Source organism: Crocodylus porosus, unplaced genomic scaffold (assembly GCF_001723895.1).
Source record: "Crocodylus porosus isolate Cpor-Errol unplaced genomic scaffold, CroPor_comp1, whole genome shotgun sequence".
NCBI classification, from domain to species: domain Eukaryota; kingdom Metazoa; phylum Chordata; order Crocodylia; family Crocodylidae; genus Crocodylus; species Crocodylus porosus.
This window is the reverse complement of record NW_017728949.1, coordinates 46,158,205-46,175,934: the sequence shown is the minus strand read 5'-3', so window position 1 is coordinate 46,175,934 and position 17,730 is coordinate 46,158,205. Positions and strand designations below refer to the sequence as shown.

At 38.5% G+C, this 17,730-nt stretch overlaps 1 protein-coding gene across 1 annotated transcript in view; it reads left to right on the top strand.

The window, feature by feature from the left end:
* The window catches only part of XIRP2 (xin actin binding repeat containing 2), a gene marked incomplete at its 5' end in the record, with an annotated part of 202,383 nt that overhangs the window by 180,207 nt on the left and 4,446 nt on the right, over positions 1 to 17,730 (top strand). The window contains 4 exons of the mRNA XM_019553542.1: positions 3,751 to 3,858; positions 4,151 to 4,223; positions 5,443 to 5,567; positions 6,325 to 15,802. Coding sequence (XP_019409087.1) covers positions 3,751 to 3,858; positions 4,151 to 4,223; positions 5,443 to 5,567; positions 6,325 to 15,802 — 9,784 coding nt within the window. The remainder of the gene's footprint in view (positions 1 to 3,750; positions 3,859 to 4,150; positions 4,224 to 5,442; positions 5,568 to 6,324; positions 15,803 to 17,730) is intronic.

Sequence of the window (17,730 nt, the reverse complement as noted above, 5' to 3'; positions counted from 1 at the left end):
AAGCAGCAAGTGCTGATGTAGAAGCTGCAGCAAGTTATCCAGAAGATCTAGCTAAGATAATTGTTTTTTTAGACATAATGCTATTGCACACTTAATAGACTACAGTATAGTGTAAACATAACTTTTATATGCACTGGGAAACCAAAGAATTCGTGTGACTCGCTTTATTGCGATTTTCGCTTTATTGCGGTGGTCTGGAACCGAACCCGCAATATCGCCGAGGTATGCCTGTAGTGTACTTAGCAGCTTCCTTATGTAATATGATTTAAATTATTATTTAAACATTGAATTAGGCAAAGAAAAAAAGTCACCTTTGAAGTCAAATCTTTGTTTGTTCTAATTTTGCTCATGTCATATGTCCTACCCCTAAATTACCTCATATGCTTTTATAGAACTTGGATTTTGCCTTTGAAAACTAGGTGTGCATAGAATATTTATACATAAAAGAACAGAAATTGTGATCTTCACACTTTTATGAGCTGAAAGCTTCACAGTCATAATGAACTGTGATTATGACATTCATTTTTTTCAGACACAAATGGTATATCCTGTATCATGCAGTTTAATAATTTAAAATAGAATAGGAAATATTTATGCCAGCTGACCCTTGTAAGAATCAAGACCATTGCTGCTTCTCCTGTCATCTGCCACAACTGAGAACACTTTACTCCATCTTCTCTGAAACCCCCCTTCAGGTAGTTGAAGGCTGCTATTAAATCCTGCCTCAGTCTTCTCTTCTCCAGACTAAATAAATCCATTCCCTCAGCCTCTCCTCATGCCCCAGCACTCTAACCATTTTTTTTTGCCCTCTGATGGACTCTCTCCTGTTTGTCTACATCCTTTCTGTGGTGGGCGTGGGGGAGCAGCAAAGGGTAAATGTACTAAGGAGTGTAAACATACTAGGGTTAGATTGTGACACTTAGCTACAGTCATGTAGTGGGGGCAATACAGAGCAATATTCCCCCGTGTGGAGCCTCAAATGGCATTCCACAGAGTGCTTTATATAGCGTGCGTGTGGAGCACACACAGTGGTCGTGCCCTTTAAGGGGTAAACTCCACCAGCATCACTGTGTGCAGCTGATTAGGAATTCAGTCATGATTTACCCTATTCTCTACTGCTTTTTTGACTGAAAAACTGTTGCTCCTATAGCAGACTTTTGTCCTGACAAATGTGATTTCAAACAACTCTTATCTAAGTTGTACAAGGGCAGGGGGTTCTCTGTCTTCAGACTCTCCCACTTCCCCCAGTGAATGGCCACATAAGTACACAGTCAAAATTTGCTCTTTAATGTTTATGCCACCTAAGGCATTGGTAGCTATACACTGGGTAGCTATGGCTGCTATATCCTTAGCAATATAGTAGCTTCTTCATAAAAAGATACAAACTGTAGATCAATAAAGATGCAATGGAGTTCAGATTAGATATGATTCCTGCATACATTAAGCCTAATTATATTCCTTTTTAATACACTTCAACCATTGAAAGAATGTATAATAACAAACATCAACATACTTTGTGTCTTATAAATGAGCTTCTAAGTAATGAGGTCTTAACTTGCGTATCTAACACATCTTTACCTGAATGCAGAAGCAGGCCATCCCTAGGATGGGGGCGAACTGGAGCGACCGCCCCAGCTCCTGTGCTTCAGGGGGCCCCACAGAGCGGGGCAGAGCAACGGTGGTACAGAACTGAGTGGAGCAAATTGCTCCACGTCCAGCCACTCGCTACCCTCCAACCTGATTCCGCTGCTGCCAATGGTGGTGGCACCTTCTGATTTGCCCCAGGCCATGCACCCTGCTCAGGTCTGCTCTGTGCAGAAGCATGTATGTGTATGAATATATATATAAAATATAATCACAGATGGAGTGGCAGTTCCCCAAGTGTTTGAGAGTTGCCTCATTTATCTTTGTGGGGCATTAACTCTGAAGACTCTATACTGTTGCAAATTAAGTCTGAAACATATGCAAGTTTATATCATGTCCCTCTCTTGCCTACCCCAAGCCCTGCATGCACTCTAAAGATTCAAGCTTGGCAGGAAATAGTATCAATCTCAGGTTTAATGACCAACTATATTATCCAGTGGGTCAGTAGCCAGATTTATTCTGCTTGATACTGGTGTTTTTATTGTAGTCCAAGCAAAGAACTTTACTGCATAGAGGTTCAATAGGATGCACACTGGCCATGAAGGGGATGCATGCCATAGAGTCTGAGGTGCCTGGCATCCCACTTTATAGCAGGTATATAGGAACAAACTAGTACAACTTCCACTACATAGATTCACCAGACATACTCTGTTTTGTGCAAACCATATAAAGCAAACCAGTCCTCAGGCAAAAAAAAGCCCTGGAAGCTCCAGTGTCATAGGATGGCTGAGGGTATGCATGTGGAGAGAGAAATTTCTTTTCCTGTGGTTTATTACTCTTCTAGCTACACTGAAAGCAGGTGCCAGCATTTGGTATGTAGAAAATTGAGTTTTATCCATTGCTTCAGGCTCTATATATACAACCCCAGAAACACATGCTTTCTACTTTCATGCACTGAAAATTTTGGAGGTTCTTTACAGGCCTAGAACACCTCTTAGTTTTTTAACTGAAAGTTCATATTCTGCATGAGAACATAAGTCAGCCTCGCTCTTACCAAAGAGAGCTGCCTATTTAACACTAACAAATGGGTAAAACACTTTATCATTTCCATATCTCATAGCATTAACAAACCTGGACAAATTAATTTGTACTGATACTATTTTGGACTAATTTGGAATGTTTCTAAGAAGTATGTCCCAAAGCGGTTTAAGGAGACTGATAAACACAATCTCCATTTTACTGATAGGCAAGTGATTTGCCCTAGGTCAAAAAGCAAGTCCACAGCAGAATTTGAGCTGAAACTGAACAAAGATAGCACCATCACAAGAACCATAGAAATTAGATTACGTAGCTATATAGAATACAGCTTAAGTGCCAACTTTTACTTTTGCCTGGGGAGGCAGGGTGGGGAGGCCTAAGATGATGGACACATGGAAAATTTCATGCAGTTCAAGTGACAGCCATTTTCCCAAGGGGTGGCAGGGCTCTTAGGCAACCACATATTCGGCACGTCTAGAACACAGACTCAAAATTCAGCCTGTTACAGCACAATTATATCTCTTTTAATGTACAAAAGCAGCACGGATATTTCATAGGCTCTTCTATAAAGAACAAAAACAACATGCTACAGATGACTTGTAAAAATCCCAATCCAGCTTCCATTTTTCATAAGCAAACTCCTTTTTTGCACATGCAAATGACTGCAATACACATACTATGATTTGGACATCATTTCTTTTACAAAGGCAAAATCATGTTTATGAAGTTCCTTTAGCTCAGTCCTGCTAATAGACAGGAGAAGTTGGTGGCTGTGTTGAAGCATCTTCATTAAAACAAGAATGAGCTGCTGATGTTCTCCTTCTCCTTTCTTTACTTTGTATTTTGTACTTATCCGCACAGATTTCAACACATACAAATCAAAAGCTGAGATGGCACTGCAATAATGACATTGCAATGTGTCTATCATCTATTATATAACAAGGTCTGTCTTAAGTTTTGTTGCAGATCTTATTCACATATGCTATCCTTCACGGGGTGAAAAATCCTGTTTTTTAAAACACTGCCTTTCACATTATAATTTATTAGTAAAAAGCATCTATGGACAAATATGAGGTTTTTAGTTTACCGTTAAGTTGTTAATGTGAAATTACTTTTATTTGTCCTTAGGAAATGACAAGTAGGAGTCAGCTCAAAGTATCAAGCAGCAGCAAAGAAACTGAACAAAATGAAGTGACCTCCAAAGAATCTCAGCTGGAGGCCTTTCAAACAGAAGAGGTAACTGTATCAATTAACTGTGTCACTGGGCAATTACACAAAGATGCTGATTTTGAGACTACATATTTGCATCTTAACTCTATTACTACTTACTAAAAACAAGATCTTGATGTTCTGTTGATAGTTACCTCATTTAGTGATAGGGAGTCATTGAGGGGAAAGAGGTGTTTTATAAGAATTGCTTCAATGTGTTAATTAGTCATGGTTTCATTCACATTTTTCCTTCATAAAACTTTGGTGGGAAACTCTCACATATGCTAATCTTGATTTAAAGTTAAATTTTTGTACCCAGGTTTCTCATCTTGAAAAAGCTACCCATGAAACAGTGAGAGCTTCTAATTTTGCTCAACATATTGATGAAACAGGTAAGAAAGTTGGGAAGATATTAAGCATAAGTATAAAGAGTAACAAATAACAAAGAGCATATCCACTTGCTCACACAAAATTATCACTGGTCATACATGAACATGAAAACATCAGTTCCAACTGCACAGTCCATCTCTGTGCAGCAAAATGCTGAACATTGACTCCCATGACATTTAAGAAGCATGTGATTAGATCTAAGGGCCTCCTGAAGTGTTTTGCTAAACAGGATGGACTGAAGCACATGATTAAGCACTCTAATGCAGGAGTCAGCAACCTTTCTGTAACAATTAACAACCTTTCATTAACAAGGTTTTATCCCAAAGCAAGCTGCTGCCTTCTTGGCTGCAGTGGGAGTAGCAGTGCAGGGAGGTAGCCTGAGCTGGAACGTCAACCACGAGCACCCCAGGGTGTCGCGATGAACCCGGCAGAGCTGGCAAGCCAAGCTCGGGGTCGCGGTCATGGTGGATTGGCCGGGTGGTGGCTATTGGCACGGACAGGTGGGATTAGCGGCTTTGGAGTCTGAGAAGTACCCAGGCGTAGTGGTTTAACAAAGGTGGTTTATTTTACTCACGCTTTGAAGCGGAGGCACACAGTTGCTTTCTTCAGTTACAGTAATAACGCACAAACAACAAAGGGGTCTGTTGGCCCACGAGGTTCAGTCCGAAGACCTAGTCCCAGGGGCACCCCAGGGGAGGAAGCTTTCAGGAGAAGTCAGAGTAAAAGGGAACCCCTTCATTCCCCCATCCCCAGGCCTAACCCTGCAAATGCTGTGACTATCATTTTTGGCATGCTTAGTGAGCTTGATAAAAATCTCTTCAAAGCTGGATCTGGCCCACAGGTTGCTGACCTCTGCTGTAATGTATCACAACTATGAAGAATAACAATCCTCCTCACATTTTGGCAAGCAACAACTCAGTTGTGCAAACGTTTAACTACAGTTCACCTGGACAGCTCCACAGAATATGAACAAATGGCCTTAAATACTGTTTCTGCGATATCCAACAACTCTGGTCCTGACAGACCATGGATAATGCAGCACTCGGCAATTACTCGTGGTTCTCTGTGCAATGACTGAATAGCTCTCCTAGCAGTGCAAGGCTGGATTGGTCTAATGTAATGTGAATTGGTCTAGTGTAATAACTTTTTATAATTCATTGATAAAGACATTTTTAATAAGGTGGACATAGAAAAACCCTTTTATTTTTATTTTCATTGCAGTAGTCAATGCAGCTGTGGACGAAGAGATTTCAAAGATTTCAACACAGGTTTTAAAAGAACGGTTTGAAAGGACAGCCCAAGAAAAGGCTGATAGAGAGACTGCAACACCTGCAAAGCAGATTAAGGTCTGTATTTATTAATAAGAGTAATCTCTGTCCATGCAAACTAGAAATGTTAGAATTCAGTATAACACTGAAATGCTACTCTATTCTGCAAGCGCTCAAATCTTAGCATGCTCATATTTTGGTCAGATAGTTGGTCTGAATCTCAGTGTAATGTATCATGGAAGTGGTGGGAAGACAGAGGCCTTGGAAAACATGTGAACAATAAATACAAAATAGCATAAATTGCATTAAATAATCTAACAAACATTTGTATTAGGAGATGAATACAGTTAAAAGCAAAGCTTTAAAAAATCTTTTTGGTTTTCCTCTGTCTTCTCTTGCTGCATGCAATCTCCTTTTTATCTTTTACTCTGATAAAAAAATATAATTTCTGTGATCATCTCTCTCTCCAAAATTTTTGGTTGACACATTAGTTCAGAGGTAAATGCAGATAATGTTAATTCCATTTAAACTGAAATCAGTATAAACTGCTGCTGAATTGTGTGTTATGTGCAGTATATCAAATCTGCATTGGTTGCAGCAGAGAACCCAATGCTGCAAAATTACTGTATCTTACCTTTTATACATTACGCTTATATTAGAATTAGTTTTAATTATATGACGCTCTGAAAAACATCTGAAGGTGTTGGGTCTCTTAACCTGTAATTGCAATGTCCTTGCTCAGCACCTTGGAGAACTAATCCTTTGAATGGGATCAATAAAACTTTGGGCTGAAAAATGTGTTTGTTAAATAAAATATCAATTTTGTCCCCTAAAGATTGAAAATGAATATCAAGAAATTGCATGGCCTTCTGCAGTTAGTTCTTCTTCTACAGCCAGTGCTTCAGCAAATAAAATACGTGAAACTTCTGTGACAAGAGAAACAAAGCATGGGAGTGCTGCTTCTCCTACAGTTCACACCAAGTCCTCTAAATGCGGAAGCAGAGAAGAGTTACCTCCTCCTCCTGCAGCCATGCTACAAGCTCCATCAGATATGAGAGAGTTTTCCCAGTCCCCTGAATTATTCACCTCTCCAACAAAGCTCACAATCCCCAAAGATTTGTATTCAAAGCAGAGAAATTTATATGAATTAAAACGTTTATACAAACATATTCACCCAGAAGTAAGAAAGAATTTAGAAAAAGATTATTTACGTGAAATTTCTCATATTGTATCTTCTGAGCTGGAAACAGGGAATTCAGTATCAAGAGATGTACAACAAGCTAGATATGTCTTTGAAAATAGTCGTAATAGCCCTCAAAAGTGTATGAGCCCAGAGAGAGAATACCTAGAGTGGGATGAAATTCTAAAAGGAGAAGTTCAGTCCATGAGATGGATCTTTGAGAACCAGCCTCTGGATTCAATCAAAGATGAATCTCCAGACCCAAACAATATTAAAAGCATTGCAGATCAAGAAATCATTGCGGGTGGAGATGTTAAGTATACAACCTGGATGTTTGAAACACAACCTATTGATGCACTGGGTTCACATTCTTCAGATTCTGCAGAAAATGCAGACAAAATTCCTGAGTTAGCTAGAGGAGATGTCCGCACAGCAACATGGATGTTTGAAACTCAGCCTTTGGATTCTATGAATAAAATCCATCATGACAAGGAACAAGAAACAGATGAAACTTGTGTTAAAGACATTACTGGTGGTGATGTGAAAACTGTAAAGTATATATTTGAATCCCTAAATTTGGATAAAATTGGTCAGTTGTATTCAGTGGATGAAATTAACTTTCTGCAATTGAGATCCGAACTTAAAGAAATTAAAGGAGATGTGAAGAGAACCATAAAGCATTTCGAAACTCAACCAATGTATGTTATTAGAGATAACTTGGGTCAAATGCTGGAGATTAAAACTGTTCACCGAGAGGACATTGAAAAAGGTGATGTCAGAACAGCACGCTGGATGTTTGATACGCAGCCCTTAGACATGATTAACAAAGATCCTCTGGAAATTAAAGTTGTCTGTGGAATCTCTATGGAGGAAAACATCAAAGGTGGTGTTCACAAGGCAAAATGGTTATTTGAAACCCAGGCTTTGGATTCTATCAAAGAGGACTCAGAAGTCACTGTCAGTAAGAAGGAAACTATTCTAGGAGCTGATGTCTGTAGGAAGCGCTGGATTTTTGAAAATCAGCCACTTGATACCCTAAAAGATAATGACAACACAACTCACCTGCCACCTGAAGAAATAATAGGAGGTGATGTACATACTACCAAACATTTATTTGAAACGCTACCAATGGATGCAATAAAGGATTGTCCAGATGTTGGGAAACTTCAGAAAGTGGTTACCACTGAAGAAGAAAAAGGTGATGTGAAGCATCAGAAGTGGATTTTTGAAACAAAACCTCTTGAACAAATTAGAGAAGGAAAGAAGGAATTTGTAAGAACAGTAAAACTTGAAGAAATTGACAAGGGAGATGTAAGCAGCTGCAAAAATATATTTGAATCAAGTGGTTTAAGTAAGTACGATGAATCCCATAAAATTAACATAGAAGGCATAGAAAGAGGTGCTGTAAAGTTAAATAAAGTTCTTTTTGAAACAACTCCATTATATGCAATTCAAGATAGTTTTGGAAAATATCATGAAGTTAAAACAATTCGACAAGAAGAAATTTTAAGAGGAGATGTAAAAAGCTACAGATGGCTATTTGAAACAAGACCTCTTGACCAATTTGATGAAAGCGTTAAAAAAGTCCAGATTATCAAAGGAATATCTTCACAAGAAGTGCAGTCAGGTGATGTAAAAACAGCAAAATGGTTGTTTGAAACGCAGCCTCTTGATTCTATTAAATATTTTAGCGATCTAGAAGATGAAGAAAGTAATACAGAGCAGACTACAAATATTGTTAAAGGAGATGTAAAAATGTGTAGATGGCTATTTGAAACGCAGCCAATGGAATCATTATATGATAAAGTTCAGGTAGTGACTGACAGTGAAGAAATTCATAAAGGAGATGTCAAAACCTGCACTTGGCTCTTTGAAACACAGCCGCTTGATGCAATAAAAGATGAATCAGAAACAACAGTAAAACCGCACACTGTGAGTCAGGAGGAAATTCAAGGAAGTGATGTTCGTACAGCATGCTTCCTGTTTGAGACAGAAAATTTAGATAATATACAAGGAGAAGGAGAAAAGGAATTCAAGAGAGTAGTGGAAATTGATGTCCAGCCCGGTGATGTTTCCACTATGAAGTATAAATTTGAAAACCAGTCACTAGATTCCATAAATTATAGTTCAGAGGAAGTTCTGGAAAAAATTAAAAATATACAGGAGGAAGATATACAGAAAGGAAATGTTTTACATTGTCGATGGCTTTTTGAAAACCAGTCTATTGATACTATAAAGGAAAACCAAGAAGACGGCATATTATTCAGAACTGTTACAGATATACAGGGTGGAAATGTGAGAAAGGGCTGCTTTATTTTTGAGACTTTTTCTTTGGACCAGATTAAAGATGAATCTGTAGACATCAACACAGAGAAAACCATTAGTGTTGAAGAAATAACAAAGGGAGATGTGAAAAACTACAGAATGCTGTTTGAAACCCAGCCACTGTATGCAATTCAAGACAAAGAAGGGTATTACCATGAAGTGACAACAGTTAAGAAGGAAGAAGTGATCCATGGAGATGTACGTGGGACTAGGTGGCTGTTTGAAACAAAACCTCTAGACTCTATTAATGAATCAGACGATGTGTATGTTATTAAAGCTGTCACTCAAGAAGATATTCAAAAAGGAGATGTGAGCTCTGTCAGATACAAATTTGAGACCCAACAACTGGACAAAATTTCAGAAGATGAAAAATTAATTGTGCCTACTATTGATGCTGTCCAGGGTGGTGATGTGAAGGTCAGCAAGCAATTATTTGAATCTCAGGGGCCCAAGAAAGACACATATGTAAGAACAGTTAGTGTCAATGAAATTCAACAGGGCAACGTTAAAACTTCCACTTGGTTATTTGAAACGCACACTCTAGATGAGCTTAGAGGAGAGGGGTCAGAGTATAAGGACATTAAGACAGTCAGAAAGGAAGATGTGCAAGAAGGTGATGTTCAGCAGGCAGTGTGGCTTTTTGAGAACCAGCCTTTAGATTCCATTAAGGAATCTGAAGAAAGTGAAATAAAAATAACAAAGGAAGAAATTCCACCGTCAGACGTAAAGACGACAACATGGCTTTTTGAAACAACACCTTTCCATGAATTTAATGAAAGCAAGGTTGAAAAGGAAGAAATTATAGGAAAAAGTATCACAGAAACTCTAAAAGAACTTTACTCTCACAAAGTTGTGGAGTCTCATGGAATTATCCTTGAGGCAGATGAAATCGGAGATGTCCGAATGGCAAAATATAAACTAATGAATCAAGAGCCACCTGAAATACAAAAGGAAGAGATTATTAAAGGGGATCTCGACAACATAATGATGAACCTGCTGTCCAAAAGGAGCACTGTCAAAAGAGAAATTACAGTAAATGAAGATGAAAAGGGCAATGTCAATTTGACCAAAGCTCAATTACTGAACAGATCGACAGATGTTCTTGTTGAAAAAGAAGAGATAGTGAGAGGTGATATACAGGAAGCTATAAAAAACCTGTTTAGTGAGGATAGTTCTGTAAAACGAGGAATTTTAATTCAGGAAAATGAGAGAGGCGATATTAACATGACAGTCTATTCTCTCCTTCACAAAAAGGATGGCAATAAAATCCATCATGATGAAGTGATAGGTGGTGATGTGAAACGTACTATTCACAAACTTCTGTCTTCTACCATGAATAATGAAATATCAGAAAGAGCTAAAATAGATGAATCAGAGAGGGGAAATGTTCAGTTTTTCACAACCTGCATAGAAGCTGGAGCTCTGGATTATCTAAAAATGTTTCAGACTGAGTCAAATGAAACATTCACAACCAAGAAACAAGAAGAGGAAGAAGAAGTAATTGGTGGTGATGTGGAAGGTACGAAGCTGTTACTGAAGAAACAGAAGCTTCCAGTTCAACGTACAGTTAATGAAACTGACATTGTCCCTGGAGATGTGTCTAATACAGTTAAAATTTTTATGACAGAGCCAGAAAATACATCTTGCCATGTGCACAAAGAAGAAATTATAAAAGGTGATTTGAAGGCAGCTTTACATTCACTCAGCCAAGCTATAAATCAGACAACAGTTACAGAAAAGGAAGAAGTTATAAAAGCTGATATCCTGGCAATACTAAGGTCTCTTAAAGAATCATCCTACCAACTGAAAGAAACAGAAAAGCCTGATGTCATCCCTGGTGATATTAAGCGGACAATTGAATCCCTTGAAAAAGCAATAAACACAAAAAATAAAGTTCTGAAAGAAGCGGTTGTTCAAGGTGACCTTGAATCAACATTAAGATCTTTAAAAGAAGCTCAGCAGTCCCTCAAGCACATAGACAAAGAATGTGTAATCAGCAGCGATATTCAGACTGATGGACAAAACCAGCTAGAAGCCTCTGCAGAAGAGAAAATTGTAAAGCATCAAGGAAGTGAGTATAAAGACATAAAAAGCACCAAGCAGACACTTTCTGAGCCTTCTCAAATATTAGCCAAAAACCAAGTTAATGTAACACAAAATCTACAAAAGACTGTTAAATCTCTCCATGAATATCATGAAGGAAAGCATGCTGAAGATGAGACTGTGTCCAGGGGTTTAAAAGGTACTAGGAAGATCCCTTTAAATCAAGAGTGGAGCACTGAATCTCTAGATACTGATAAAACATTTCTAAGGAGCTTACCTAATTTACAACAGAGAGTTATCAAAAAAGTAGATGATTCCAAGGATAAAATTCAAGTCCAAAGCAATACAAAAAAAGAAGCAAAACTTCTTATTGATCAACATGTGACCAGTCAGTCTGCTTTTAATGCTAAAGTTAAGAGGGAAGTGAGAACAGAGAAATCAGAGGTGTGCAGAGCTTTGAAGGAGGATCATAGCTGCAGCACAGTTCAGTTTACTGAACACATAGCAGAAAAGAAACAGAATCCATGTAATGAGCATGAAGATAATGATTTTTTCAACATAAACAATACAGAGAGAAGAGGAAAGGCAAAAATATCAACAGAAGTATATACCTCCAAAGCCAGAGCCAGACAACAACCAATCAACGTGGCTGCTAGCGGGATTTCTAAAGTGACTGGCCATTCAAAACAAGCGGCAAAGAAAGAAACAAACCAAGCTCAGAAGTTTAAGGAGGGTTTTGGAGAGAATGAAATGAGTGTTCAGCCAGTGCAAGATGTAGTTTCCATGACAGCAGAGCCAAATATAAAAATCAAACAAAAAGTAAAAGTTGGACATGAAATGCACAATAAATATACAGAAACTGAAAAGAAGAAAAAGAGCAATGCTCATCAACAGAAGACTAAAACAGAAGCTACTAAATCAGACTTCCAGTGTTCGGTAAACAAACCTTTAAATCCCGCCAAGAATGTTATGGAGAAAGATTTGCCAGAAATAGATTCCCTACCCCCTCCACCACCTCCTCCTCTGCCGCCACCACCTTCAGTCACATCTTCTGAACTGGAATTTCCTCTACCTCCTCCTCCTCCTTTAATGATGCCATCTGATACACTGTCACACACAATTATGGACAAAACCAAAGCTGAATTTGACCACTTTCCTCCTCCTCCTCCACCACCACCACCACTAGATGACAAATTGGTAAATGAATTTCTGCCTAGTCTCTCTCTCCCACCACCCCCACCTCCTCTCACAATTCCTCCTACTGTTCAGCCAAAGCAAAAGAAAGAATATTTCCCCAGATACCCAGAGAAGTCACCACCTTCCTCAGCGCAGCCTCCTGCTAATGCTGAAGCATCAAGTAAAGCACCTGAGGTTCCCTCCTCAAAGAAATGTCTGCAAATGGAACCATCTAAGAGGCTAGCAGCTAACAAGTCTAAAATACCTCCAAAACCTGAAACCACTGTTCCTCAGAAAGGCACAGAAATTAATATTACCAAAACAGTGGAAGAAAGCGAAGTGTCTGAATCCCTGGTGACTATTGTCAACCAAAAGCAGAGACAGAAATCAACTCATGCAAGAACAGGAGAGGGAAAAAAGCCCTCCCCCATTACAGAAGGGATTAATCCACCACCCCAAATTCCACAAGAATCACCACCCACTGGGAAAAGAGTGGCTTTTCCACTTACAAAATCACCTTCCCTTCCATCTGAGCCGACACAAACACAACCTAAACCTTACATCCGGAAATTTAAAACCCCTTTAATGATTGCTGAAGAAAAATACAAACAGCAAAGGGAAGAGATGGAAAAAATGCAAGCCAAAAGCTTGTGTCATGGGACTGCCAGAACAAACGAGGCACAGGGAAGTCCAATTCAAACAGAGCCAGAAAATCATGTGCCATTACAAAAATCAAACAAGCAGGATCAAACTGCTTCACAAGGTTCAATGCCCTCTCTAACTCCACAGCAAGTGATGCCCTCTGATTCTGACTTTCAAGTCAATTTACAAGCAACGGGATCTCAAGTTGATAAACAACTATCTGCATCATTAGTAGTATCATCAGCTGCTGAGCAGCTTCAAAACATTTTAGAAACCACAGCAGAAGATCATATTAGGAAAAAAGAACTGCAAGGTTCAAAGGATCTTATGAAACATAATTTATCTTGTCAAATGGAACAAATCCATCAAGAACATGCTTTGCATAAGACAGAGCAGCTGGAGAATGTGGAGCAGTTGCACATGTCCAAAAATAAAATCATCTCCCCTACTTTCAAAGTTAAAACCATCAAGCTCCCCATTGTAGATCAAAGCTTACATGAAACACAGAAAGATGCTAGGGTGCATGAAAAACAACAGAAAATTAATGTTCAAAATGTTGTCAAACAACAAAATCAGGAAAAGCAGAGAGAAGACATAAGCACTGTCATTGGGAAAAAACAGAGTACTGCAAAGCAATATCACCAGACGCGTGCTGATGAGAAGGTGCTGACAGAAAAAACACCTTTAAAGCACATGGAGAACATGCAAACAGTAAGGAAGAAAGATTTCAGTCAAGTGAAACAAAACTTAATTAATGAGATAGGAACAGAAAAAGGAAAAGCCAGGCATGAGAAGGTCTCACTGACTAAAGAAATAAATCAGGGCAAGATACTAACTTGGCCAGAAGAAGACAAAGTAACAATTCAGAAAAAACAAGAGCAGTTTAGAAATAAATCAGCAGAGAAAGTGATCCAACACAAGGTAGCTGATGCACATCATGACTCACAGACCCAAATTGTAGAGGAAAAGAATGTGTGCGTTTCTGAAAGTAACTTCCAGAATAAAGAATTGTCCCACCAGTATAATAGTCTGCAAGAAAAAGAATGCATCACAGACAAGGACACGCAAGTAAAACAAGCTTTTCTGAAGAAAATAGATCCAAAACAAGAGATTACACAGAACAAATCTTCATTTTCTTCTTCACCAAAAGTATCACAGCCAGTTGATGAAAAATGTGCAGCTGATATATTAGAATTCTTGAGAAAAAGGGAAGAACTGCAGCAAGTTTTGTCTAGAGTGAAACAGTTGGAAGATGAGCCAAATAAAAATGGCATGAAAACATTTCAGACATTTTTAAGTATTATCCCAGTATGGCTAATAGACCAAGAAAGAAAGAAAAACATAGTTCATATTATGCTGGAAAATAATTTAGAAAAGCTAAAAGTAGAGCTATCAGATATTAAAGAGCATGCAGTCAAAATGCTCACCTCCTGTGAAGATACAATCCAGACTGCTATGTTGACCACAAACCAAGTGAAATCCAGACATGACTCTGTCAGCTCTGGGGGCCCATCCCAGAAAATAGCAAAAATCAGCTTTGGCTCCAATAGAAAAGATACACATAAAATGAAAGATATTATCAAAGAAGAAACAGTGCATCATGAAATTAAACAGCAGTCTAATGGAATCAGACAGACAGAGTTCCGAATTTCTTCTCCAGCACTAAGAATGCGATCGCCATCTCCTACTTACATAACAATTGCATCTAGGCGGACAGACTCTCCTCTTAAGGACTCGCCCTCCTCATCTCCCAGCCAAAAGGAAACTAACCCAGTTCCTCCACCACTTCGCAGATCTGCAACACCGAACTCTAGAATTCAAAGGCCGGCTTCTGCTCCCTCTTCTCCAAGAAGCCACTGTGAACAAGCCGCCAAACTGAAAGACACCACAGCAAAGTTATCTCAAGGAGCAACACGGTACTGGTCAGTGACACCAATTCCAGTTGTTGAAAAAAGGTCAGAAATAGTTAAATCTCCTGCAACTCTTCGCCGACAACTTAAGATTGAAACTCATGCTGCAGAGACTTTATCCTCAGCAACTATACCTGTAACTCAAGTAACTGCTGGTACAGTAAAGAGTGAAAAAGCAGCACGTGAAGAGGATAAAAAAGCAGAGAAAAGCAAGACCCGCAGGCACCAAAAGCCAGTAAACATTCCAGAATGCTTACAGCCCCGTACTGAAAGCTTAGATGCAATCTCAGTTACACAAAAAATTGAGGGTCCTAAGGTTGATCAGTCAGGGCTTATTCATAGGTTTGAGGCATCTGAGAGAGTGATACATACAAAAACCCAGCCAATTACAATAACTGAAAGATTAGGCAATGAAAGTGAGGAGGAAATGGATATGTTCTTAAAGAACATTGAAGACAACTCAGTATTTGATATAAAATCAAAGGAAAGATTTTTTGAAAATAGCGAAATGAACAGTAAAGTAAAGGCAGGCAGGCACATATTTAGCAAGGATGAATATGATCTGAAGTCTGTGAAGACTCAAAAGCAAAAAGATGGCTTACAAAATTCTCCTTGCTGGCAGCTCAGGGACTCAAAGCAAAACACATCTTATGAACAAAGGCAACGTGAAGATAAGGAGTGCTCATTTGAACCTGTTGTGTGCATAGAAACAAAGTCTCATGATGAACAATCTTCTGGTCAGGATGCATTTGCAAACACAGGCACTGAATCTAGGGCTGCTGCCTCCACATCACAAAGTGTTGATGATATACAGTCAGGATTTGGTTTCAAGCATGCACCTCCAACATATGAAGATGTAATCTCAGGACACATTTTGGATATTTCTGCTGCTGATTCACCAGAAGAACTACTAAGAAATTTTCAGAAGACATGGCAGGAAAGTGAGAGGGTGTTTAAAAGTCTTGGATACAGAGTCTCAGATACTTCTGAAACTGAAGTGAGAAGTAGCTTTCACCAAGAAGCAGAATTTTTCAGTGGTAAATAAGCATGCGAAGTGTGGAGAACCCATTTAGCGATCCTAATCAATGTCAGTGTGTCATGCAATTAATGAATACTGTGTTTATAGTCACAGGATAAGGTAACATAAAATTAACAAGCTTTTCTTAATTTTTGCTGTCTGTCTCTCTTTTTCTGTCAGCTGTCTTTTATCATTTTCTTTTCCAAAGGCATCTGCTTTAAGTGATGTGCCGAATGTGTGACTAACAAATACTGATATATTGGGTTGTGAGGCCTTTTTGCCAAGGTAAATATTGCATTTGAATTAGCAGCCTAACATATATATTTATATATATATATTTATATATTTACATAAAAATTAAAACAACATAAATTCTGCATTTCAGAAATGCTAATCCATTATGTGTTCCTGATAAATAGCCAACACCATGCTTTTAACTGAGATAAAAGTAAATGGCAGTTGTGTTTGCATGTAGTACAGCATATTGGTGATGAGAAAACAACTTTCAAATTTTAAATGTGTCCATTTAAAATGTGCTAATGCATAGGACTTGTACTTAAACATACTGACCTTTGTTTAGGGTGGCTTTAATTAGGCACATACACAATTGTAGAAATTTTTCATAGAATTTCATGCAAAAGCTTTTGTTCAGCAGTTTTACACCCTGAACATTTCTTAACTGAAATTACCTTTACACTGCCTATATATTACATACAAAAATCATGTTAAATGAATGGTAATTTCATTGCAATATGAAGTACTTGAAAAATATGAAGTACTTGAAAGTTAGGGAAAACAACTTTACAACTGCCTGTGCAACCTTGCTTTTGTCTCTTTTGTGCATATGTTCTGTGCACTAAATGAGAAGGATATTCTGTTGAAAAAATAAAGTATGTGAGAATGTCATTAATGAGAACCAGTCACTTCAATTTTACCCACTTCCTGGAAAAGCAGTATAGCCCCACTGAGCTCTGCACTGCCGTGTGTAGACTGCCATCAACACATGAATTACAATGTCCATGGATAATAAGAAAGAATTGTTTGAATTAGCTACTATAAACCTGACGTCTCCTAACTTTCAAGCATGATATTTAGCAATATAAATACCATACCATTTTTTAAATGCAGTTCTAGCATGTGGCCCCTGTAATTGACCTGGTAGCTTCCAGGTATCCCCAGTTAAGTGTGTATTGCTGCCATTCCTGCTTTGTTAGCTGTAGGAGTGAGGTCTCAGAATATTTAAGGTCAACCATTATTCTGATAGGCTTAAGAACTGAACATTATGTAACTTATTTCCTCAAAAGCTGAAATTATTTCAGCTTCTTGTACCCTGAAGTCTAATGCCTGCCAATTAGTACCAAGGCATGAAAGCTTCTTAAAGAGAAAGTTCTAAAAATCTTTCATAATGGGCATATATATTTTTCACACACACAAATATATACATAACAGTCTAATTATAAGTTACTACTAGCTCCCCCAATAATATATATCAACTATATAAAAGCAGGAATGAAGAAATTTGATGTAGGCCAGATGAGAAGGAGGACAAGTAAAGGAAGAGGAATAGTAGAAAAGAGTCTGTGATTGCACCTGATGATGGAAAAAGACATAAAATATACAAGGCAGGGAACTACTTTACTAAGGATACAAAAGAGAATTTGCAATATAATGCTAAATGCAACGGGGTGAACTGTGGGTTTTGAGCATGGCAATGTGGACAACAGTTCTTCAGGCATCATCAAAAGCGAGTAGACTGCTTCTGGGAAGGAGGCTCTACTTCCTTCACCAAGGAGTGCTACCAGTGTACATGCTCGCAAGTGAGTCCATCCACATGTGCCATGGCAGAGACGGGAAGAGCAGTTGAGTATTAGATTGGCCTCCTAGTCCCCTCATAGATTCATAGATTCATAGATGCTAGGGTCGGAAGGGACCTCAATAGGTCATCGA